This window comes from Chenopodium quinoa, unplaced genomic scaffold (genome assembly GCF_001683475.1).
Source record: "Chenopodium quinoa cultivar QQ74 unplaced genomic scaffold, ASM168347v1, whole genome shotgun sequence".
In the NCBI taxonomy this organism is placed as follows: Eukaryota; Viridiplantae; Streptophyta; class Magnoliopsida; order Caryophyllales; family Amaranthaceae; genus Chenopodium; species Chenopodium quinoa.
Window position 1 is genome coordinate 2,297,624 of NW_018745170.1, and position 25,884 is coordinate 2,323,507.

General features: G+C 35.6%; 2 protein-coding genes across 2 annotated transcripts; one reads left to right on the forward strand and one right to left on the reverse strand.

Moving 5' to 3' along the window:
* The first annotated feature begins 695 nt into the window (after positions 1–695).
* Positions 696–1,541, forward strand: LOC110710241. Its single transcript, XM_021888515.1, has one exon. The coding sequence runs from the start codon at positions 696–698 to the stop codon at positions 1,539–1,541; it is 846 nt and encodes a 281-aa protein (XP_021744207.1).
* Positions 1,542–18,872: 17,331 nt separating this feature from the next.
* On the reverse strand, positions 18,873–23,021 carry LOC110710477 (glucan endo-1,3-beta-glucosidase 5-like). The gene is made up of 3 exons (XM_021888785.1): positions 21,909–23,021; positions 19,726–20,276; positions 18,873–19,638 (listed from the first exon to the last, which is right to left on the reverse strand). The coding sequence occupies exons 1-3, from the start codon at positions 22,268–22,270 to the stop codon at positions 19,040–19,042; spliced, it is 1,512 nt and encodes a 503-aa protein (XP_021744477.1). The 5' UTR covers positions 22,271–23,021; the 3' UTR covers positions 18,873–19,039.
* Positions 23,022–25,884: the final 2,863 nt, after the last annotated feature.

The window sequence follows — 25,884 nt, forward strand, 5'->3', positions numbered from 1 at the left end:
CTGAAGCTGTGTGAGCTTCAACTTCAAATTCCTTCTCAGTATCGTGGTCCGACTGAACTAGAGGGTCGTCCAGGGGACGTCTCTCTTCAGGAGCCGGTACAAACGTGGATGCCATCTCAGAAGTACTCTCCCCACAGACGGCGCCAAGATGTTTCGGGGTTTTCTGATGTCCTGCGGGAGAGTTACAATTCCGAGACTGGAACCGGACGTCTGTACCTGCAAAACAAACGGATGCTCCGGATGATTGGAGATCCGCCTCCGACGGTCAAGTTAGTACTTGATTAAGGAGTAATTAATGCGGAAATTAAAGTGATTGGGTCTCTCTAGGTGAGAGAGTTTAATGTGTGTAATCTGCGTAATCTCCCTTAATGAAGATTAAGGGAGGTATTTATAACCTCGGGAAACGTGCCAATCTAGGTTTAGGTTAACCTTGGGCTGATTGGGCTTCCCACGGAAGTTGGGCCTAGGTGACTGGTTATCCCAAGTGTCATGGGAAGGACACGTGTCGTGTCGTAATTGGTCCATAGTGGACGAATCATTGCTTGACACGTGGCAGGCTCCTATTGGCCCATGTGACGGACACATGGCGGAACCTGATTGGTCCACTTGTCAGATGGTGATTGGTGGGGAAAAATCCCCTAATCAATACTATTAAAGAAAACAATACTGCAACAAGCCAAGATAAGGCTAAAGCTATGATATTCCTTCGCCATCACCTTCATGAAGGCCTTAAGACTGAGTACTTGACTGTTAAAGACCCACAAGTCCTTTGGAGTAATCTAAAGGAAAGGTATGACCACCAGAAAACTGTGATATTACCAAAGGCTCGTTATGACTGGTTACATTTAAGATTACAAGACTTTAAGTCTGTGAATGAATACAACTCAGCCATGTTTAGAATTACATCACAATTGAAATTATGTGGAGAGAAAATCACGGATGCGGAAATGTTAGAAAAAACATATTCTTTTTTTCATGCAAACAATGTTGTCCTGCAGACACAATACCGTGAAAAGGGTTTTACAAAATATTCTGATTTGATATCTTGTCTCCTTGTGGCTGAGCAAAATAATGAACTATTAATGAAAAATCATGAATCACGCCCAACTGGCTCTACTCCATTCCCTGAAGCGAATGCGACATCCCATAGTGGGAAAGGGCAAAAGGCTAGAGATCACGCCAGCAGTCGTGGTCGAGGTCGTGGTCGCGGCCGCGGCCGCGGACGTGGACATGATCGTGGTCGAGGAGGTCATTTTAAGAACTCATACTCTCACCAGAAGTGGGACAATAAAAATAGAAATAAGAATGAGAAGGATAAATATGAAAATATATGCTACCGTTGTGGAGGAAAAGGCCATTGGTCTCGTGTGTGTCGTACACCAAAACATCTAGTAGACCTTTATCAACAATCAATCAAACAGAAAGGAAAGAAAGTGGAAACAAATTTGGTGTACGAGGATGGCGAAGGTGATTTTGATTACGGTGATACAACTCACCTGGAAGCGGCTGATTTCTTTCCTAATCCTGAAGAAAATAATTGAATAAATTATGTCCCATTGGCGAATAAACTCTGTTAATTAGCTTGCATTTATTATAGAATTTTATCGCAGTACTATGACTTTTATGGAACATTTGTTTTTGGACAATTTTATGTTTTTGGACATTTTATGTTTCGCATATTTTATTATTTAATTTAAGTTATTTGATTTAGTGAATCTTATTTTAGTTCCTTTAATTCTATTAGAATATGAATCCCTTTGGAGCTCAATCATCGACCAATGGTGAAGATTTATGTCTAGTTGATAGTGCTACCACTCACACCATACTTAAAGAAAAGAAATATTTTTCACAATTGGTGATGAAAGAGATTAATGTGAGTACTATATCAGGTAGTACAAGAATTATAGAAGGCTCCAGAAGAGCAAATGTATTATTGCCAGGGGGAACAAAATTGGAAATTATTGATGCATTATACTCCCCTAAGTCTCAAAGAAATTTACTAAGTTTTAAAGATATTCGAAAAAATGGATATCATATTGAGACAATTAGTGAAGGAAATAATGAATTCCTTCAAATCACAAGTATAACTCAAGGCAATAAACTTATTGTGGAGAAATTACCTACATTCTCTACTGGTTTGTACTATACAAAAATCGATACAATTGAATCACATGCTATAGTAAACCAGAAGTTTACTGATGACTTCAAAGTTTGGCATGACCGGTTAGGCCATCCCGGTTTAATAATGATGCGAAAAATAATCGAAAATTCATGTGGACACTCATTGAAGAGCCAGCAGATTCTTCATAATAATTTTTCATGTGCTGCTTGCTCAATAGGCAAGTTAATACTCCGGCCATCACCAGCTAAAATAAATTCCGAATCAATTACTTTTCTAGAACGTATACAAGGGGATATATGTGGACCAATTCATCCCCCGTGTGGGCCATTTAGATATTTCATGGTTTTGATAGATGCATCAACTAGATGGTCACACGTATCATTGTTATCAACTCGCAACCTGCCGTTTGCGAGACTACTTGCTCAGTTGATCATATTACGAGCACATTTTCCAGACTTTCCTATTAAAGCTATTCGTCTTGATAACGCTGGTGAATTCACATCCCAGGCCTTTGATGAATATTGCATGTCAATCGGGATTAGTGTTGAACATCCTGTAGCACATGTTCACACACAAAATGGTCTTGCGGAATCGTTAATTAAACGTTTACAATTGATTCCTAGACCATTACTTATGAAATCTAAACTCCCAATCTCTGCTTGGGGGCATGCTATATTACATGCAGCAGTACTAATTCGCATCAGGCCGACAAGTCATCATAAGTTCTCCCCATCACAACTGGTTTTTGGTCAGGAACCAAATGTATCCCATTTGAGAATATTTGGATGTGCAGTATATGTTCCAATTGCTCCACCACAACACACTAAAATGGGCCCTCAAAGAAGACTAGGGATATATGTTGGATATGAATCTCCATCGATAATTAAGTACCTAGAGCCAACGACAGGAGATTTATTTACGGCTCGTTTTGCAGATTGCCGTTTTGATGAATCAGTTTTTCCAACATTAGGGGGAGAAAATAAACAGCTGCAAAAGGAGATTAGTTGGAATGAATTATCATTATCTCATCTAGATCCTCGTACCAAACAATGTGAATTGGAAGTCCAAAAGATAATTCATTTACAAAACTTAGCAAATCAATTGCCAGACTCATTTGCTGACCCAAAGAAAGTGACAAAATCACATATACCAGCTGAAAATACTCCGATTAAAATTGATGTCCCAGAAGGACAAGTCCAAGTTACAAATGATTTTAAAACACGCCTGAAGCGTGGTAGACCCATCGGTTCCAAAGATAAAAACCCTCGGAAGAGAAAAGGAGCAACCATTGACAATGGCCAGACCGAGGAAGCTATAAATTTTGAAGGATCTCCAGAAGAGACCTTAGACATGATGGAAAAGGATATTCAGGTACCTGACAATGAAGAAATTTCAACAAATTTCATCATGTCTGGAATTACATGGAACCGAAACCAAATCGACGTCGATGATGTTTTTGCATGCAATGTAGCATTAGATGTCATAAATGATGATGAGGATCATGAGCCAAAATCCATTGATGAATGTAGACAAAGAAGTGATTGGCAAAAATGGAAAGAAGCAATTGAAATTGAATTGAAATCTCTCGAAAAAAGAGTAGTATTCGGACCTGTAGTCCGTACACCTGAAGGTGTAATACCAGTGGGATATAAATGGGTCTTTGTACGAAAAAGAAATGAAAATGGTGATATTGTAAGATACAAGGCCCGATTAGTTGCACAAGGATTCTCACAAAGACCCGGTATTGATTATGAGGAGACATACTCTCCCGTGGTGGATGCAACTACTTTTAGATTTCTAATCAGTCTGGCAATAAGAGAAGGACTTGATTTACGCTTGATGGATGTAGTCACAGTTTACTTATATGGCCCACTGGATAATGACATATACATGAAACTCCCAGAAGGATTTAAACTGCCAAAAGTAGCAAATGGAAGTTCTCGAGAACAGTACTCAATAAAATTGAATAGATCTCTATATGGATTGAAACAATCAGGGCGCATGTGGTATAATCGACTAAGTGAGTACTTGTTGAAAGAAGGGTATAAGAATGACTCTATATGCCCATGCATTTTTATAAAGAGATTTGTATCAGGATATGTCATAATTGCAGTATATGTTGATTATTTAAATATTATTGGAACTCCTGAAGAGATTTCAATAACAATGGAGTGCTTAAAGAAAGAATTTGAAATGAAAGATCTTGGAAAAACTAAATTTTGCTTAGGGTTACAAATTGAACATCTAAAGAATGGAATCCTTGTGCACCAGTCAACATACATAGAAAAGGTTCTTAAAAGATTTTCTATGGATACAACACATCCACTGAGTAGCCTTATGGTTGTTAGAGCACTTGATGTAGAAAAAGATCCCTTCCGACCTCGGGAGAATGACGAAGAAATTCTTGGTCCTGAAGTACCATATTTAAGTGCAATAGGGGCATTAATGTATCTTGCTAGTCATACACGACCCGACATATCATTTTCAGTAAATTTGTTAGCAAGATTTAGCTCATGTCCCACCCGAAGGCATTGGAATGGGGTTAAACATGTACTTCGTTACCTTCAAGGTACGAAAGATATGGGTTTATTTTTCTCTAACCTATCCAAAGAAGTTTTGATTGGTTTTGCAGATGCAAGGTATATGTCTGATCCTCATAATGTTAGATCACAAACTGGATATGTGTTTATGTGTGGAGGTACTTCTATTTCTTGGCGTTCTATGAAACAAACAATTGCAGCTACTTCTTCTAATCATGCAGAAATTTTGGCAATCCATGAGGCTAGTCGTGAATGTGTATGGTTAAGGTCTGTAATTCAACATATACAGACAGATTGTGGCATAAACTCCGAGAATGAAGTTCCAACAACTTTATATGAGGATAATGCAGCATGCATCACCCAGCTTAAGGAAGGGTATATCAAAGGTGATCGAACAAAGCACATTTTACCAAAATTCTTCTACACTCATGATCTACAGAAGAATGGTGATATAAAAGTCCTTAAGATTCGCTCGAGTGAAAACTTGGCAGATTTGTTTACTAAGGCGCTCCCAACCGCCACATTCAAAAAGTTAGCTTACGGCATTGGATTGCGCCGTCTTAAAGATCTCAAGTGATGTAGTCATGAGGGGGAGTTAATAAGCGCTGCACTCTTTTTTCCTTAACCATGGTTTTTTCCCACTGGGTTTTCCTGGTAAGGTTTTTAACGAGGCAGCATCCTATGCGCATTACAAATTATTTTGTACGGGTTTTTTTTTAGTAAATTTTAGTTATCGTTTTATAGTCATCCAAGGGGGAGTGTTATGAAAATATTAAATGTTTATGACTATTATCCCATGTATTATCTAGAATATTCTAGAGTTGGGTATTTGATTTTATCCGATGATGGAACCCTAGATAATATACATGTATATATATCCCCACTCTATGGAATAATAAACTGATCTATTTTCTCTCCATCTCTCATATTTTCTCCTTATTTTTATAACAATTTTCTGTTTTTTTTTTTTTTTAAATAATTTTCTGTTTTTTAAAAGACCCATTTTCTGTTTTTTTTTTTTTTTATAAAAAAATTAATTTTCTGTTTTTTTTTTTTTTTAAAAAAAAAAAATTCTGTTTTTTTAAAAGACCCATTTTCTGTTTTATTTTTTAATTTTCTGTTTTTTTTTTTAAAAAAAATAATTTTCTGTTTTTTTTTTTAAAAAAAAATAATTTTCTGTTTTTTTAAAAAAAAAATTTAAAAAAAAAATTTTAAAAAAAAATAATTTTCTGTTTTTTTTTTTAAAAAAATAATTTTCTGTTTTTTTAAAAGACCCATTTTCTGTTTTTTTTTTTTTAAAAAAAAATAATTTTCTGTTTTTTTTATTTAAAAAATAAATTAATTTTCTATTTTTTTTTTAAAAAAAAGAAGGACCACTCATGTGGCGACACGTGTCCAGCAACCTACAATAGAAGGTTGTTAACTTTTATTGACCGGTTTGGGTATGAAGAATGAAAACACACCTCAAAGTTGGGATTATTGCAGAATATTCCAAAGTTGGGATTAATAAAATGAAATCGTGCAAAGTTGGGATTAATAAATGCAATTTTTCCTTAAATAAATAGATAGATAAATAAATAAAGTTGAATTTGCATTATGTAACTATTTTTATTCCGTATATACATGTATACGTGGACAAAGTTGAGGGACTACACGTGGCGAAGTTATTGTTCTTATAAGTTGAATTTGCATGAGGAATGAGGATGGGGGAGTGAAGGTCAAACACGGTCGCTAAACTAACGTATTTGTAGCATTTTAGTCTCTCAATTATTGAGTGAGGCAATTTGGTCCTTTAGCCACCAATGAGTACTATTTCTGGCTAAATAGTTTAGGGATCTTGCTTAGTCATCAATAGTTTATTAAGGACCTGCAATGTATACTTAGCAATAGTTTAGGGACTTTATCTACTTAGTCATCAATAGTTTAGGGACTTCCCTAAAAAATGCATATAATTACATGAAAAAAAAAATGCTGACAAACTAAATTAGTCAATAGTTTATGGACTTTGCATTTAATGTATCAACATATTTCTTGTACTGCAATCCAAAAATTTATTTAGTTAAAAAAAAAATAGTTGTTACAAATTAAAATTTGGCTACATATAGTTGTATGTTCTTCAGATTGTTGTTGATCATCCACAAATTTCATATGCTCAAAAAATTTGTTAAAAAAATTTGTTATGGGTGCATTAGGAACTCAAATACCTACACATATAATTATCTCAATTAGAAACTGTAATATGAATGGACTATTTTTGCAATTGTAGCAGTTTCATTTGTTCTGTATGTTATTAAAAAGCATGAAGAGTAATTATATTTGCATTTACAATTGATGGTGTCAACTAATTAATCAATAATCAATAATAAAAAAAAATTCACATCAAAACTCTAAAAAATTCAAATCATACCTCACAAAAGTTCATACGATTATCAAGAACATCATAGATAAGCATAATTTAAGTAAATCAACAGCCAATTAAAAAATTTCACATCAAAACTCTAAAAAATTAAAACCCAAGAGCTCGTATTAGCTTCGCGATTTTCGGATCCTCTCCTTCTAATAAAATGATTCACCAAATTTCCACCCAAACATAATAATTAATGGAGCTCGTGTTTTTTTTTTTTTCTTTGAGTTTTTGAAGATGAAAAGGCACTTTCAATATTCTTTTTTTTTTTTTTTTTTGTGTTTTTTTTTTTTTTTAAAGAAACTCATTTTCCAAAGTCTTCTAGAGTACGAGTAAATTAAAAGGTGCCTAAACTATATTTGTTATGACTGCTTTTGCCAAGTCAGTCGTGTACTCCCTAAACTATTCTCTTAATTAATTAATTTGGCAAGCCCCTAAACTATTGTAATAAAATAATAATTAAATTTTGCCATATAATTTTAAATGGTCCTTAAACTATTGATGACTAGGCGAGATCCCTAAACTATTAGACCGGAAATAGCACTCCTTGATTATTGAGGAACCAATTTGCCTCACTCAATAGTTGAGGGACTAAAATGCTACAGATACGTTAGTTTATGGACCGTATTTGACCTCAACTCGAGGTTGGGGGTTCGATTCTTCACAGCCCCCAAACCTGTGATAGGGTGGGGGACTAGGGGCCTTGTAGTTTACTCTTTAAATATATAATAAAAAAATAATTTAAAAAAAAAAAGTTAAAAGTTAAAATTGCATATTCTGCATTATGTAACTATTTTAATTCCGTATATACATGTATACGTGGACAAAGTTGAGGGACTACACGTGACGAAGTTATTTTTCTATGTGATTAATCTTGCTACTCAAAAATATAATTTACTCTCTATCACATTAATCTACGTATAAAATCATGTTGCAAGCATATGGTTTTTGAATTCCACTAATTTTTGACGAAAAAATTCCACTAATTAAATGAATACGTAACACCCAAATCCTACTGAAACATCATTTGATACGGAGTATGATGTTTCACATAATTTATGCAAGTATAACTTTTGACTAATAACTTTTATGTAATAAATTAATAAATAATGATAATTAACAAGTCATTACTCATAAAGTCATAAGTCATAACTCATAAGTGTAGGCCGGCCATTCTGACCATGACCAAAAAAATGTAATACAATGCTTGGCAAGACCTTAATGAAGCAACCTGCTAGAAATTTTTATGTTATTTTTTTTTTTTTTTTTTTTTGACAATCAAGTATACATTTTTTCGAAGAAAGCAATTGCAAGCATTGATACTTTGATAGAGATATGGATCCATGTGATAAGGAGAGATTGAAAAAAAAACAAGTGCAAATAGAGTAATGTTGCAATTTTTGTGAAACTTCCTAAAATGATAATTGTTGCAACATTAAGGGAACAATTAAAATAATGTCTAAGGTATAAGTAATATAATATATGCATTGTTTCACAATTATTACTCGTAGTAAAGTAATTAAGCAATACAACTACTACGTATTAAAAATAGGGTTGTTCAGAGTGTGGTCTAGATCGTACTAACCACAATTTTGCGGTTTGAAAATTGCAGTGCGGTTTTCGAAAATGATCAATCGTGGTTTGATGCGGTTTCTAAAAAAATTTAGACTAAACCGCACCGCAAACCGCACTTTGATGCGGTTTGCGATTTAGACCGTCAAACCGCAAACAGTTAAACCATTTTTATACTATTTCTATTATTAATATATAAAATAAGTTTAAAATATGATGTAATTTTTTACTATAAGTTGATTAAAAGTATATTTGAATTATAAGTTAATAATCACAAAATAAAATAGAAATTTATAATTTTAAAAAATGTGGCTAAACCGCACTACACCAAACCACATTTTACGGTGCGGTTTGGTTATAAGTGAGGTTTCAAAAAAAATGCACACCACACCGCAAACACCACTAATTAAAAACAAAAGGCAAGATTTGACTTACTTGGTATGAGACTTATCTTAGGTCCTAGAGATTTAATTAGTGTTCGAATTTCACCAAATGCGGGTATGTGGAGATATGGATCCCCAATCTTAGCATCTACTTTAAATTATTAAATGGCTAACCCCATTGTAATTTTGGTGGTTGATGTATTTTTAAGGTAAGATACATGGAGAAAATTAGAAATGTCTTCTCATAAGAACGTGTCTTTTTATCAAGGAAATTATAATAAGAAAATTTACTATCAATAATAAGGTCGATATCTCGATAAGTCGGAGTAGAATAGCCGAACATAATCTACTATATTTCCTTCGCGAAAAGTATGTCGGGACTTGAAATACGTGAAAGATTCTAGAATGAAAAATGATGGGGTCATTTATGTATAAGAAGACAATCACGAAGTAGCATGGTGGAAGATTGATTTGGGCAGCAATGGTGCCTTGCAATCAACGTAAACAGTAGCCTTTTGAAAAGTGAGTACCACAACCATATTATGTGGCATGATTTGATTGAATGTACTATGCCATGTAATTAATCTTTGACTTTTCAAAGCATATATTAATTAAAATTCATTTTTGTAATTTATGAAATTCTCTTTTTATTTTCGAAAATTATATTTCATAATTTCTGAAATTCTTTTTATAATTTCAAAAAATCAAAATTAAATTTAAAATAAAAAAAATTAAAAAAAAATGTTCATCTTGTTCTTCATCCAAAATCATAATTTTTCAAAGATTTGTCACTTTTTATTCAACAATTCGTTTTATTATTTAATGTTAGGCTCGATCCATTCATGTCGTTCATCAATTCGTGCGGTAGCGTTTTGTGTTTTTCAATTTTTTATTATTAGGTTTTTCTTATTAAAAAATCTCAACAACAATTGCATTTTTAAATACTTGTTAAGGAAGAATTACCTACATAGGTGTTTGACAATATCGCGGTGGCCGACGACAAAGTGATTAAGGCTGAACGATTGGTGTTCTTCCGATTGTGTTATCAAAGAAGACGTTCGTTAGTTTGTTCTTCCGACTATGTCCCAACTTGTTTGTGCCTAAGGTGATGACCTAAATTGTCTTAGGTGACCTAAAGTAGTTTATGTCATTACCTAAGACACAAACAGGTTCACGATAAATTAGTTACATGTTTATGGGTCAAAGTGGGACTCGAAAAAAAAAAAGAATGAACATTTTCTCCGATTACACAGCCGGGAGAACACTATTCATTCGGCCTAAATCACTTTGTCGTCGGCCACCACGATATTGCCAAATACCTATGCAGGTAATTCTTCCTTAACAAATACTATAAAATGTGATTGTTGTTGAGATTTTTTTAAGAACAAAAACCTAAAAATCAAAAACTGAAAAAAACGAAGCGCTACAAGTCTACAATGAACATGAATTGATGAACGACATGGATGGATCGAACCTTATAACATTGAAACATTGAACAAATTGCCAAATAAAAGTGACAAATTTTCGAAAAGTTTTGATTTTGGATGAAGAACAATGAAGAACAGTTTTTTAACTTTAATTTTTTAATTTTGATTTTTAGTTTGATTTTGATGAACGATTTCCATCAATATAGCTTAAATTAAAATTTAATCCCTGTTTGCTTCGGTTTAAAAAATAATTTACAAAGTATTGTCCACCTAGGATCGGATAGTATTTTAGTTTTTTTTTTTTTAAATTTTTTTAAAGTAGTAAAACCGCAATCACTAACAGTGGTTCTTATTCTTTTAATAATTACACTTAATTCTTCTTTTCCAGTTCATTTCATTCTATTGACACAAGTAGTGCTTTTTAAAAATAAAAATAAATAAATAAATAAAATAGCAACGTTAAAAAAAATCGACCACCATTGTCCTCTCCTCCATTACGTTTCACGGCGACCACCAGCTTCTCACCATCATAAACGCGTTGCGTTGTGGCCTGGATTCCTTCCCCACCACCTTTTCCGACCTTCAATTATGTTTACTATGTTATTTGGTTTACTTGGAGCATTATACTTTGAATTTTTTATTTTGAGTAATTAAATTTGCCTTGGGGAAATTAGGTTTAGATTTTTGAGTAATTAAAGTTGCTATGTTATTTGGTGTACTTGGAGCATTATCAAGATGTGTTGTATGCCTTTTTCTTTTTGCAAAGTAATATAATAAGCATCAGTGGGTAGGGAATACTAGTTAATATAAGTGACAGGGAGTACAGGCTGAAATCGCAAACTACATCAGGGCTTCCATTGAAGATAATATCGCAATCTGTGATAGCGGTTATAAACTATAAAACCGCTATCGTCGATTACGGTTCTTGGTTGAAGTAGGATTAAAAAAAGAAAAAGGGTAGTTAACAGATCTACGTGCACAATACTCTGGGAATTAGTTTATAAACCAATGCAAAGTGGGAAATAATTTTGGATTGAGCCATTTATAGGGAAATTGTTCGATTTTGATTACAAAAATGAATTTTAATTAAAATATGCTTTGAAAAGACAAAGATTACATGGCAAAGTACATCGAATCAAATTATGCCACATAATAAGGCTTGTGATAGTCAATTCTCAAAGAGCTATGTAAAATTTTCAAAACAAAAATGCCTTTGAAGTTTGAACTAGATCTTAGGCTTTACTTTAGGTAGATGAACATTGGCACCTTATATGCTTTTTATGGGGAAAAAAAAACGGATCATAGCACTTGCTACATGTCAGAAACTCCATTGCTACAAGGACATCCTCCATTGCTCCTCAAATAGCTTGAGAACTCGACACTTCGATTGGATTCTATCCAAAGCACAACTGTACTTTGGTCAAGCTAAAGTCTCCCATCACATGATCGATGTGTCTATCAAAAGCACGGTTATACTTGCCTTGTTTATACTTAATACAGTTAGTCTATGTTACACGTTCAAGTGTCCGATCCGGCAAGTTCCAAAATTTTAGGACACGGGTACGGGAACACGTCAATACGTCACTTAATTTATATAAATAAATGCCTTTTGGCCCGTGCAATGCACGGGTTGTTTATAGGTGTACAATATAAATTTGGAATAATAGAAATAAATAATCCCACCTTTTTGTGGTCTAACAATAACAATCCCACCTTTTGGTTATTACGAGGCAATCCCACCTTTATATGTCATCTTCATTTAACAGACCTTTTTACCTACAACCTGTTAAACAGGTTAAAATATTTTTTTTTTTTTTTTAAAGCCACGTGTCACTGAATAATTGGTCAAAATAAACAAATCACAGGTAAAAAAAATTAAAATAAAAAAGAAAATAACCAACCACCCACCCTTACCACCGTGAAACCCTAACCTTTACCCTAGCAAAGCGAAAACCGGCCGGCCGCCACCCTAAACCCTCGAAAACGGCCGGCCAGAACCCCCTAATACCAAAGCCACCCCCAAAATCACCCCCTAACCCAAATCCCACCCACAAATCCACCATAACCACCACAGCCACTGTTGAATATATAGAGTATATGTGGAAAGCCGGATAGCCGCGCCCGCGGTACAGGGTGCCGCGCCCGCGGCATGGGCGCGGCCTGGCATCTCCAGAAAGTTAGGTGAAATCCATTTTCACCTTTTCCGTGCTCGCGGCCCTTTAGCGGTTGCGATTTTCGTTCTTTTATTTCAAAAGAAACGAAGGAAAGAGGATATACAATATCAGCTTTTGTTTTTCTTCCCAAAGAGATTCTCCACACTTTTCTCTCAAATTTCTTGCAAACTTTTGTGAGCAAAACACTTGAAATTTAATCAATCTTTGTTAATTATTCATTGCATTTCGATTCTAGTGCTAAGAATGAAACTTGCTGTCAATTGTATCTCAAAGAGGATTTCCGGTTTAACCCCAGCACCGTGTGGGGGAAATTAACCTCTTTAGGAAAGTGTTTACACGCCTTTGACAGTGTATCTTTGTCTTACGGCACACCGGTTTTTCTCATGTTCATGCTTGGAATTAACGGCTTGGAGGAAAGGCAAGTTTGATCATCTTCACACTAGTGTAATCTTTGTAATTTTCAGTAATTTCTTAGATATATTTAATACTCGATTGTGATACATTGAATTGTATTTGACATTTACAATTATATTGTAATCATATTTAAGGATTTGTTCCCACACATTGTTTTAAGTGTTTTCTTGATTGAAACCACTGAAATCCTAACAGCCACCACCCTTAAAACCACAACAACCGCTGAAAACCCCCTTCTAATTGCTGAAAACCCCCGAAACCTCTATCCCAACACCGAAAAACCACACCCAACCTCCCTAACCACCCCGAAAATCCTGATCTCAGCCCCGATAACCTCCTTAAACACCCTAAAAATCGTTTCCCTAATGGGGGGTGCCGGTCGGCCGTTTTCGGAGATTAAGGAGGGCGGCCGACAGGTTTTGGTGGTGGCTGGGGTAGGGGCTATGGTTTCACAGTGCGGGGTTGGTAGCTGGAGTTTTTTTTTTTCTTTTTGTATTTTTGTACTTTTTGTTTCTTTTATTATTACAAAAATGAAAGAACCATAAACTTAGACACGTGGCATATAACCTACAAAAATCGGTCACCAACAAGTCAAGGTCTGTTAAAAGAAGATGACATTATGACATACGAAGGCGGGATTGCCTCGTAATAACAAAAAGGTGGGATTGTTATTGTCATACAATGCAAAGGTGGGATTATTTATTCCATTTTTCCTATAAAGTTTTAATTTATATTACTCTATATGTTTTAATTGGAAAATGAATAATTTATAAAGGAGAGAAAGGGGTGAAAATTGAATGCATAATTGATAGGTGTGTCGTGTACCTAACAAAAATAACCTAACAAGACCACTAATATGTAGATAGGCAAGTAAGGATCGAATCCCAAGAGACTATGGTTTGACTAATTAAACAGACTCAAATAAATACTAAGCAAGTAACCAATATAATAGTGAGAACTAATAACTAAAGAGCTAAATAAAGCGATTAAATCTAAATAATATAATAAATCAAATGCTAATAACATCCAAGATCAAGCATCACCACGAATACAATTAACGCAATAGTCGTTCTACCCCTAACATATAATTCAATTGATTAACGAGGAAAAGTAATCCCTAAATGGTACCAATGGTCTCTCCTGAGTTATCAATGGCTTCTCTAATCACAATCAAGCCTACTTCCATGGAATCATGTAAATTAAAGACTTTGAGCACATTACTCTAACTTCCTAATCATCCATTCAACTGCTCCCGTGATGAACTTCAAACCCTTAATTGATTTATTCAAACCCGTTAAAACTCAAATCCCGTTGCGATTAAAACAATGGATTAATAACAATACTAATTATCCCTAATCTAGTATTGGCATGAGCACAATCAATTAAGCATATCAATTGCAATTATCATTAGAGAATTTAAAGAATTAAATCATGCATTAACCATATTCGAGTTCCGCTAGATCTTGGAATAAAGAAACTACTCACACATAGTCATGAAATCAAGAATGATATTCAACAAAGAAAACATAATTAACAATAATAAAATAAGAGAATTGAGAAAAGAAATCAATACTTGTAATTATTTATGAGATCTTGAATCTTGAAAGTAAAACCCTAGAAAATATTGTAGAAGAACGTAATACCAAAAACTCTAAAATAATGTATGTAAGTGATAAATAAAAGAGTATTTAAAACCTATTTATATCCTAGCATAAAACTAGGTATTTTTATCTTAATAGGATTCCTATATGCTGCCAAAACGAAACCGCCACAACCAGGCTGTGGCCGACAGGTTGCACGCCACAACCAAGCTGTGGAGTAAGCTTCTATGACGCTTCTTGGATGCTTGAAACACTCCATATGAAAAAGTATCTCGCGACCAAAACAAATTCCATGCAAATCGATCCCTATTCCTACAAATACAAAAACAAACAACCGAGAAGAGCAATATTGAAATAGGAAGAATAATAGCTCTAAAAGATTAAGAGAATGAAGAAAACACTATAAAATATTATCAAATATAACATATAAATCGTGTATAATATCGTGTTATCAAATTCCCCCACACTTAACCTTTGCTCGTCCTCGAGTAAACAAAACAAAAACTAGCCTACAAAGCATTGTCGTGCAACAAGCCCTTTAAACCCCTAGGTTACCCTAGTGGACGAGTTTGGTCTCGTAAAGGTTTTTAGAGAGAGATGTAAATTTGGGAATGTGGTGCTTAAAATCAATCCAACAAATAAACTCATACATAACATCTTTAAATATGATATGCACGAAATCAAGAAATATCAACCATGAGATTACAAACAACAAATTGCCAACAATAAATGCATTGCTCTTTCTTATCAACTCCAATGATTCAACAATAACATTCGCCCTTCTTTATTTTCTTTTTCATTTCAACATTTTTTTCCATCATTTTATCATTTTTCTTTTTCTTTTTATTCTTTTTTTAATATCATTTTTTTGATCCCAACTTAGACCAATTTATTTTTATTAATCCCAATTTTGGATTATTCCTCAATAATCCCAACTTTAAGGTGGATTATCATTCTTCATACCCAAACCGGTCAACAAAAGTCAACAACCTTCTATTGTAGGTTGTTGGACACGTGTCGCCAGTTGAGTGGTCCAATTTGTTTGTTTGTTTGTTTTTTTTTTTTAAGAAAAAAACAAAAAAAAAATTTCCTTTTATTTTTTCATAATTTTTTTTTATTTCCTCCTCCACCTCCATTAATGGCGGCCACCTCCAATCCACATTCCCCTTCTCCCTTTCCCGACCAACCCTCACCTCTTTCCCTTTTAGTAGCCTGGGTTTCAATGGGTTTAGGGGTTGAATGGGGTTTTGATCTAGCACGGGTTTCGATGTATGTGGCCAGTCTGGTTTTAGGGGGTATGGTTCCGATCCAACGCGAGCTTCAGTGTGGCTGGGTGTGGTTTTATGGCAGCGTTTGTGTTTCGAAGTGGTAGTGGGGTTTTCGGTGTAAGGGTGGTGTTTTAGGGGCGGCTAGGTGATATTTCATGGTGGGGTGTGGTTTTAGAGGTGGCTCGGTGGGGTTTCAGGGTGGGGATAGGAATTCCAATGTGAGGGTGGGGGCGGGTTCACAGGTTAGGCTAGTTTGAGGTGAAGGTGGTGGTTTTCGGTTGGGTTTATACGGTGGGGGAAGCGATGGTGGTTTGATGGTTTAGGGGGAAGGGAGTCGCCGGCGTGGGGAGGGGGATTAGGGTGCGGCAGGGGTGGCGGGATGAAGACAGGGCCGTGGGTGGTGGTGGGTTGGGTGGCTGGGATTGAAGCAAATTTGTATTTCTGATTTTTTTTTTTTTATTTTGTTGTTTTTTTTTTTATTAAATTTTCATTAACCAATTAATTTATGACACGTGTCACTTTTAAAAAAAAAAAAAACAACCCATTCAACCGGTCACCGGTTTTTGGGATTGAAGAATGATAATCCACCTTAAAGTTGGGATTATTGCATAATAATCCAAAGTTGGGATTATTGCATAATAATCCAAAGTTGGGATTAATAAAATGAAATGGGTGAAAGTTGGGATTATAAAATGGTATTAATCCTTTTTTTTATATTACATCTTTATTCATCTTTTCTCTTTTTTTTTTTTTTGTTTTTTTCTTTTCTTTTTCATACCATCTTCCTTCAAATAGCTCATCATACAAATCATCATGCCTTATCAAAAGACTCTTCTTATCCAAACAATGCATTACAAAACCATAATCTTGTAACACAAGGTAGTCAAGAAAGAAATAAGGCTCAAAGTGGCTATCAAGAGAAAGATGTCACATATTATAAAGAAAAAAATCCTAAAGATGACTCTGAAAGCTATAAATAACAAAAATATGCCTCAATCATAATTTCCAAATAATTCGGTAATCGATCTTAGGAAGCTAAAATGCAAGTCTCAATTGGGGCGATCAAGAAGGAGGGTATTTGAATTGAGTTTTATGAGGTTTGTGGCCCTCCAATAGGTACTTATCGCACAAGAGGAAAGCGAAACCATCTTACCACAAACAATTGTCATCAAAAGGATTTATGCTACTTATCGAATTACTCAATCCAATGCCAATCAATTCATGAAAAATAGTGGAAAATGTTTTTTTTTTTCTTTCGAAAATCACGTGTTTCACATTTTGGAATAAAAATTCAAGATGACACTGACAATAGAGCCTAAAATGTCCAAAGAATAATAACCCACCCCCCCCCCCCCCACACACACACACACACTTGAAATTTGCAATGTCCACAGTGCAACAATATGGCATGAATAAATAAAATAGGGGAAAGAGTACTCACAAAGCATCAGGGAAGCGAGGAGAGCTTGAGAATCCTTGACCTTTGGCACCGTAGATGTAATTAGCCATGGATAATAAGATGTAATTGATAGAATAATTCCTCAAATTCACCCCAATTTCTCACAATATTGTATACAACCACGATTACCATAATACTGAGTATTTACCATAATACTAATTATCCCTAATCTAGTATTGGCATGAGCACAATCATTAAGCATATCAATTGCAATTATCATTAGAGATTTTAAAGAATTAAATCATGCATTAACCATATTCGAGTTCCGCTAGATCTTGGAATAAAGAAACTACTCACACATAGTCATGAAATCAAGAATGATAATTCAATAAAGAAAACATAATTAACAATAATAAAATAAGAGAATTGAGAAAAGAAATCAATACTTGTAATTATTTATGAGATCTTGAATCTTGAAAGTAAAACCCTAGAAAATATTGTAGAAGAACGTAATACCAAAAACTCTAAAATAATGTATGTAAGTGATAAATAAAAGAGTATTTAAAACCTATTTATATCCTAGCATAAAACTAGGTATTTTTATCTTAATAGGATTCCTATATGCTGCCAAAACGAAACCGCCACAACCAGGCTGTGGAGTAGCCTGTCTTCAACTCTCCTTTGCGCCAATAATAAACGCCCACAACCAGGCTGTGGCCGACAGGTTGCACGCCACAACCAAGCTGTGGAGTAAGCTTCTATGACGCTTCTTGGATGCTTGAAACACTCCATATGAAAAAGTATCTCGCGACCAAAACAAATTCCATGCAAATCGAGCCCTATTCCTACAAATACAAAAACAAACAACCGAGAAGAGCAATATTGAAATAGGAAGAATAATAGCTCTAAAAGATTTGGAGAATAAAGAAAACACTATAAAATATGATCAAATATAACATATAAATCCTGTATAATATCGTGTTATCAGTAATTGTAGAAGATATTAAGTTGGGGGAAAGTGAATCAAATAACATTCACACATGTATATTGAATTAAAGCTAGTGCTTTAAAAAAAAATAAATAAATAAATGAGAAAGGGGATTAATTAATGAAAAGGTGAGGTCACATGTGGGCATTAATTGGTGAAAAATAAAGTTTACATGTGGCATGAAGGCCGTGATGGTTTGTGCTTTTAAATACTAAGTATAGAAGTATAAATTATATATTACAAAAGGTTTAAATTTTTCATGTCCACCCCTAGTTTTTTTTATTTTAATTATTTTCTCGGTAAATTCTCCTAATAAATGACAATCTCCTCTCTCCAACTTCTCTATATTAATGGTGGTCTTCGAACAAGATATGTTTTTCTTTCATATTTCTCCTCTTTTTTCCTCTCCACTCGTAATAGAAGTGTCCGAGTGCACAGTGAAGGGTCGGACACGTGTCCCATGTCCGTGTCCTTGTCATGTCGACACGGACACTTACCGATTTTAGCCGTGTCTGATTAACATAGCAGTTAGTACACTTATTTCAAAGAGTTAACAAGCACAATTGCTTTGTCCAAATTCTGAAGAATGTCAACTTGTCAAGTAGTTCATCTTAACACGAAGTATTTATCTTAAACCATTTCAATCTTCAGAATGGTACAACCTATTCTTCACAAAACAGTCTGATCATCAAGAAAAACAAAATACAGAAAAAAGGGAGCGAAAATTTGAGTATTTCAGCCCAGAATTTACAAAATGGTAATAACCATTATGAACATAAAGAATAGAAGATTAGCAGCAGCTTTTACAGAACCATAACTTGAACCAGAACCAGAACCGGCACTACTGCTTGCCCCTGCACTTGGATCACTCTTGATCTGAACAATAAATCGACATGTCCCAGCAGACGGATCTTTTGTTGTGACAGCAGAGATACCGCCAGGGAACTGGCATGCCTTATCCTGCTGGTTTTGTTCCTGATAATACATGTTAAACGCGTAAGATATATTCCCTGGTGCATCCAGATTGCTGCATGACGTTCCATACCCAAGGCTGGTACAATCAGCATGTCCACAGGCGTAGCTCACACTCGAGACTACTTGAGGATCACTTATATTGGCTGTGGAAGACAAAACACACCATTTTTTTGCCAGATATTCAACCCCTTTTGCTGGAATCAGAGTCCCAGTCTTTGTCAATCCAAGGTTAAGCTGGTACTTTGGGGTCCCGTCATAGTTGAAGATCCCCCAATGCCTCTCAAAGTTTCCTGGTAGGATACTTTTGTTATCTTCGTCAATGAGGCTAAACAGGTAAACATCGATAGGACCACTTGGCCTCATAGGCGTGCCTGTCAAGAGTAAAACAATAACATTATGGAAATACACTAATATTATGCAATGAAAGTGTTCTTATAACAATATACTCTTGATATTACCTTTGCCTCCTGAGAGGTGAGTAATTAACCCTTGGTTGAACTTCCGAGCACTGGTAGGGGTAGCATTCTTGTCTCCATCAGTAGGCCACCCAATCTCTCCTACTATGATTGTCATGTTTGAAAATCCATTCTTCTGAAGGGACCAAACGAGTGTGTCGTAGTTAGCATCGAAAACATTGGTATATGTCTTTCCATTGTCATCCAGGGGAGATGAAAATCCATCAAAGAAGGCGTAGTCTACAGGGAAATTGGGGTCATTGTAGAGGCTTATGAAGGGATATATGTTTATGGTGACAGGACACGCATTGTCATTCAAGAATTTAATGATTTTCAACATGAGATCACTGATGTCAGAACGAAAGTCCCCTCCAGAAGGGACATTGGATGCAGTTTCATATACATCGGCATTTAGAGGGATAGTGACTTTCACTTGATTGGCTAGGCCAGCTTTTATTAGTGCTGATTGGATGTTCTGAAGGGCAGGAAGTGTCATGGCATCATAGGTTCCATTCAGTGTCTTCAAAAATGGTTCATTGCCAACCGCAACATATCTGATGGAAGCAACAAAACACAAGGTACAACAATACTACATCATTAGAACTCAGAATAGAGCAGTCTAACCACATAAAGTCATAAACTATTTGTTAGTGCCTGTGTGTTTCTGAGAGACATTACTGCATAATCTAAGTTCATCCTTCCCTCTTAGGAAATGCGCGTTGAACTAGTTGGTGCCTTTGTGAAAAAAATCAGATTCACCATCACACATTGAGCTGAGTGAACATTAAAGAAATGTACAAGCATTGAGAAGCTTGATCATGTTATGACTGATTAACTGTTATCAAAATTACAGTTTTAGAAAAATTGGCATAACTTCAATCCTAAAAATAAAATACATATAGGGAATGCTGCTTTAGCATATGGTCTTCTTACCAAAAGGAAAAAAAGAAAATAGAACTACAGCTAGTTTGCAGAATTGATGAACTCTTGGACAACTAGTAGCTCTGATTTGGAAGATGAATTATAAGAAATCGAAAGTCAAAATAAATTCTAACTGCTAATGATCACAAGCTCACAACATAAGACAGGCTCATCAATCAGCTCTTTCCCCACAAAGATATTCTTTCTTTCTTTCGAGTAAAGAAATGATCTTCCACCTAGAGATAGTCATTAGCTGATAAATAAAATGGTTTCAAAAGCTCAAGTAAATTTGGCAAACTTTTGGTAAGCCACTTCTAGTCTAGTGTCAAATGAGCAAGAACGCAAGATATATAAGTGGAAGTAGCATAGCATCAAAGACCAATACAGACTACTTTCTTCTGCCCACCACTTTTATAAGACAAACAAGAGAGACTAATACTATTGCACAACATATTAAAACTCTCATTCCCATATCTGCCACTTTGTTACTCCAAATTCTCACTTTCAAAAGATAATGAAAGGAGATGGAGCAGATTATGTTCATCTCATAAGACCTTCCTTCTGTATAAACATTGAGCAAGCTAGTAAACGCCTTCCCCCTCTTCAGACGGCTAGACGAGCTTGCTGGCTGTTTCGGTTTCTGCTTTGGGGGGCAGGCTAGCACAGCATTTGCACTTGGAATTGATATCTTTGATTTTTCCAACTACTTCGGAATATATCGTAACATTACCCTGGCACACTAGGACCTAGGGGTGTATATTACTGGCACACTAACAATTATTCCATTAGACCTTAGTCTAGCTTGCAAATACATACATGCTTTGTCAATACATCTCTACTACAAGGCAACAGCCAATAACCAATAAGGCACTCGTTATGTAAAGACAAAACTTGAGGTCACTCACCTAGGGAGCCAACTCAGCCAAGCTCAAATACAGTATAAACAATAATCTATATAGAAAGCATTACTTCATTGAAACTACCACAAAAACACCCCAAGAAAATGTTTTTTAAACACTTAAGTATTACATCTAAAATGAAAACCATAACTACATCACTCTGTATGCTCATTTGCTCAACTTGAAACCAAACATAAAACTTTTGGTTTATTATAATTACGTAGACATAATTTAATATCAGGTCTTAAGTATTACCCCGAACTTTACCAACTACGGAGTACAAACAATAGACATAAATTTAATGATCTTTACCAACACAAATCATCAACAATATAAAATCAATAGAAAAAAAATAATTAATAGTACCTGACATTAACTCCATTGGAAGAAACATAAGAAGACAAATTTTTGGCAACCCAATTTTCAGCAGCTTTCATATCACTTGACAAAGGAGCCAACAAATCATTTGGAATACCAATCATAACCTCAATTCCTGATTTTCCCAAAGCTTTCAAAGCATAAGGATCTGGCTCAAATAATTTCACCTTTGTAATTCCATTATCTTTTAACAATTGAACCAATATATTTCCTGGTAATGGATGTGTTGCTTGTGTTCCCAAATTTACCCCTATACTATTTCCATTTACACCCATCACCATTAAAATCAACCCCATCATAACTACCATGCACCTTACTTCACTATATACAAACCCTCCCATCTTCTTCATTTTTTTTTTTTATTTTTTTTTTTTTTTTTTGTGGGAAAGTTTAAAACTTTTTTTTCACTAACCCAGTAGAATTTAAACACTTGGGTTTTTCTTACAAAAAATGGGTTTTTTACAAAATATTGTGGGAAGTTCTAGAAATTAAAATTTCAATACTTGTGGATTTTATTTTTTTGGAATTAATGAAACCCACAAAAGGGTTTTCCACAAAAAGAATAAAAATTTGTGGGAAGATGGAAATATGGCAATTAATTGCTGGTTAAGTATTATGAGGAGTATCACAAACAGGGGAAAGGTGAATTATTGTTGGAAAAAGAGAGAAAAAGGAATCAAGAATGAATATTTTTGTAGAAAATGGATTATTATGATGAAATTATTGTAGGAAAAAATAGGAAGTGGGGGGCTGGGGGCAGTAGTAAAGCTAAGTAATGGTATGTATATATGTATATAAAGAGGAGCAAAACAAAGAAAAGTAAAGGCAAAGTTGATACAATAATAAAGTGAGGAGAAAGCAGGGGAAGGACAGAGGAATGAAGTGATGAAACAGAGGAAGAATGTTGAGCTTAGCAAGTTATCATAGTTGTGCACCTACCAAAAAGTTGGATTTTTCAAGTCTCAATCAATTTGAGAAAAATATTTTTTTAACATCAAGTTTACCTTTTTTTTGAAGAAACATAAGTTTACCTTTTTTTTTTGAAGAAACATAAGTTTACCTTAGCATAGTGGTAAAGGTTTTAATTTTGGTAAATGTTTTGTGTAGTAGCTTTATATTTCAATCACCAAAATTAAATTCCTCTACAGGATACTCGTCTAATAGTAGTACAATAGTTGGATTATGGTCCGCTGTAATATATCCCTACTTAACTAATCTTAGAAAAAAAATTATAATTACTAGGGTAGTACGCGTGCGTATATAGCTAGTTATGCTTAGGAATCTCTTTTAATTTGGGGTCACAATGATAAGGATTGAATCTCACCAATCCTTGAGTTACGGTGTAGTACAACAAGCATAGGATAATTATTGTTAGCTTAAGAATATTATCCAAGATATTGTACATATCTTTTGTTTCTTGTGCATATCCTATTTCTCTTGTACTCCTATAAATATATCTTTGTACGATACTTTGAAATTAATGAAAAAAACATTATCAAATTATTTCTCCTTATATGGTATCAGACTTGCCTAGATCCCTCCTCCCTCAACCATAGCAACCATGGCCTCCACCCCTGACTCCTCCAACTCCTACTCTTACTCTCATCTATCCAACTCCCCCGAGTCTTCCAAACCTCTAGTTGTCATTAATATGCACAATGTTCTTAAGCTTTCCCCCACCAACTACCTATCTTGGAAGCTTCAGGTTGAAGCTCTTCTCGTTGGCCATGACCTTTTTACCTACGTTGATGGTAGCACCACCACCTGTCATCATCACTGATGGTGCTGAACTTCCCAACCCCGAGTACACTTTCTGGATTAGACAAGACCGTCTCTTATTTGGTGCTTTCATTGGTGCCATCTCCCAAAACCTTGTTCCCCTCATCTCCCAAGCCAAGACCACAGCCCAACTCTGGGCTATTCTGCACAAAACCTATGCACTTCCTTCTCGTGGACACATTAAACAACTTAAAGACAAATTTAACCGTGTTGTCAAAGGCCCTTCTTCAATCTCTGACTACATGAGACAATTGAAGGAGTGCTCTGATCATCTAGCTGTACTTGGTAAACCTATCGATCATGAAGATCTTGTAGACAAAGTCCTAGCCGGCCTAGATGACTCCTACAAATCCGTCATCGACTCTGTGAATGGATGGGATACTCCCATTTCATTCGAAGAGTTGCATGAAAAATTAATCAATAAAGAGCTTTCTCTTCACCAAGCCCAAACAAGCTCTGAATCTTCACTTCCAGCCACGGCTTTTCCTGCCTACACCAAGTCAATTTCTCGACCTCAGCCCCCCCAGTCCACCAAAGGGCTGCTGCCCACTCCGTCATCTCGCTCATCTAAGCCCTCATGCCCTTTCCTTGGCAAATTCCAATGGTGTCGTGAACAAGGCCATGTCGTAGCTCGCTGCCCTCTTTTCACTAAGCAGTTCCCTACGGCATCTCCACCTCCCCCACGCTTCACTGCCTCCTCTCAATCCAACCCCTCCTCACAACCTCAAGCTAATACCTCTATGATATCTTCCACTCCCTCAACTCCATGGCTCCTAGATAGTGGGGCATCTCATCACGTCACGAATGACTTAAACAATCTTGCCCTTCATGCCCCATATGATGGCACAGAAGAATTAATAGTGGGTGATGGTAAGGGTCTACCCATTACTCACATTGGTTCTTGCTCTTTCTCCTCTCTTAAACTCTCTAATGTCTTAGTTGTTCCTTCAATTACTAAAAATATCATCTCTTTGTCTCAACTTTGTCTTGACAATAATATTGCTATCTCATTCTCATCTAACTCATTTTTCTTGAAGGACCTTTCAACGGCGAAAGTGCTATTTCAAGGGACAACTAATCGTGGCATCTATGAGTTTTCCTCATCTTCTCCTTCAGTATACACAAGCACAATCTCCTCAATAGCGTGGCATCATAGATTAGGGCATCCATCTAGAAAAGTTTTTAATCTTCTTATTTCGGAAAATAAATTAAATGTATCAAGTCTTTCCATTCTAGATTGTAATTCATGTGCTTGTAATAAAAGTCATAAACTTCCTTTCTCTAGCTCTTCTATTACTTCCAATGCTCCACTTGAATTTGTTTACACAGACTTGTGGACATCACCTGTCTATTCACATGATAATTTCAAATATTACCTAATCTTTGTTGATCACTATTCTAAGTATATCTGGCTTTACAACCTAAAACAAAAGTCAGATACAAAAGCTATCTTTCTTCGCTTCAAGGCACTTGTTGAAAAATATTTTCAACTTCCGCTTAAAACTCTCTATTCTGATAATGGTGGAGAGTATCTCACTCTTCGCAATTTTCTCACTATCGATGGTGTATCCCAACTCACTACACCACCACATACACCTGAACATAATGGCCTATCTGAGCGTCGCCATCGGCACATTGTCGAGACCTTTCTTTCCCTCCTCTCCCACGCCAGCATGCCCTTCCAATTTTGGTCTAATGCTGCGACTACCGCAGCCTATCTCATCAATAGGCTGCCTACTCCCTCTCTTGGAAATGTCTCCCCCTACTTCAAGCTTTTCGGCCAAGCACCAAATTACATAAAATTACGTAGCTTTGGGTGTCTTTGCTACCCTTGGCTCAAACCTTATAATACTCACAAACTCCAACCAAAATCCAAGCCATTTATCTTCATTGGCTACTCCCCTCGCAGAGTGCTTACTATTACCTCGAGCCAACCACAAAGCGTATCTATGTCTCTCGCCATGTGCAATTTAATGAATCAATTTTTCCCTACACCACTCTCGGCCACAACACTTATGATCTTTCATCCACACTTGATCAATGGGCACCTCTCTCCGTTCCCACTCTAATCCCGCAACCTACCCCTCCCCCTGTTTCTTCCTCTTCTCCTTTACACCCCTCCACGCACTCAACCCCAACCCCATCCACACCACCTTCTCATGTCTCGAACCCTCCTTCATCCACC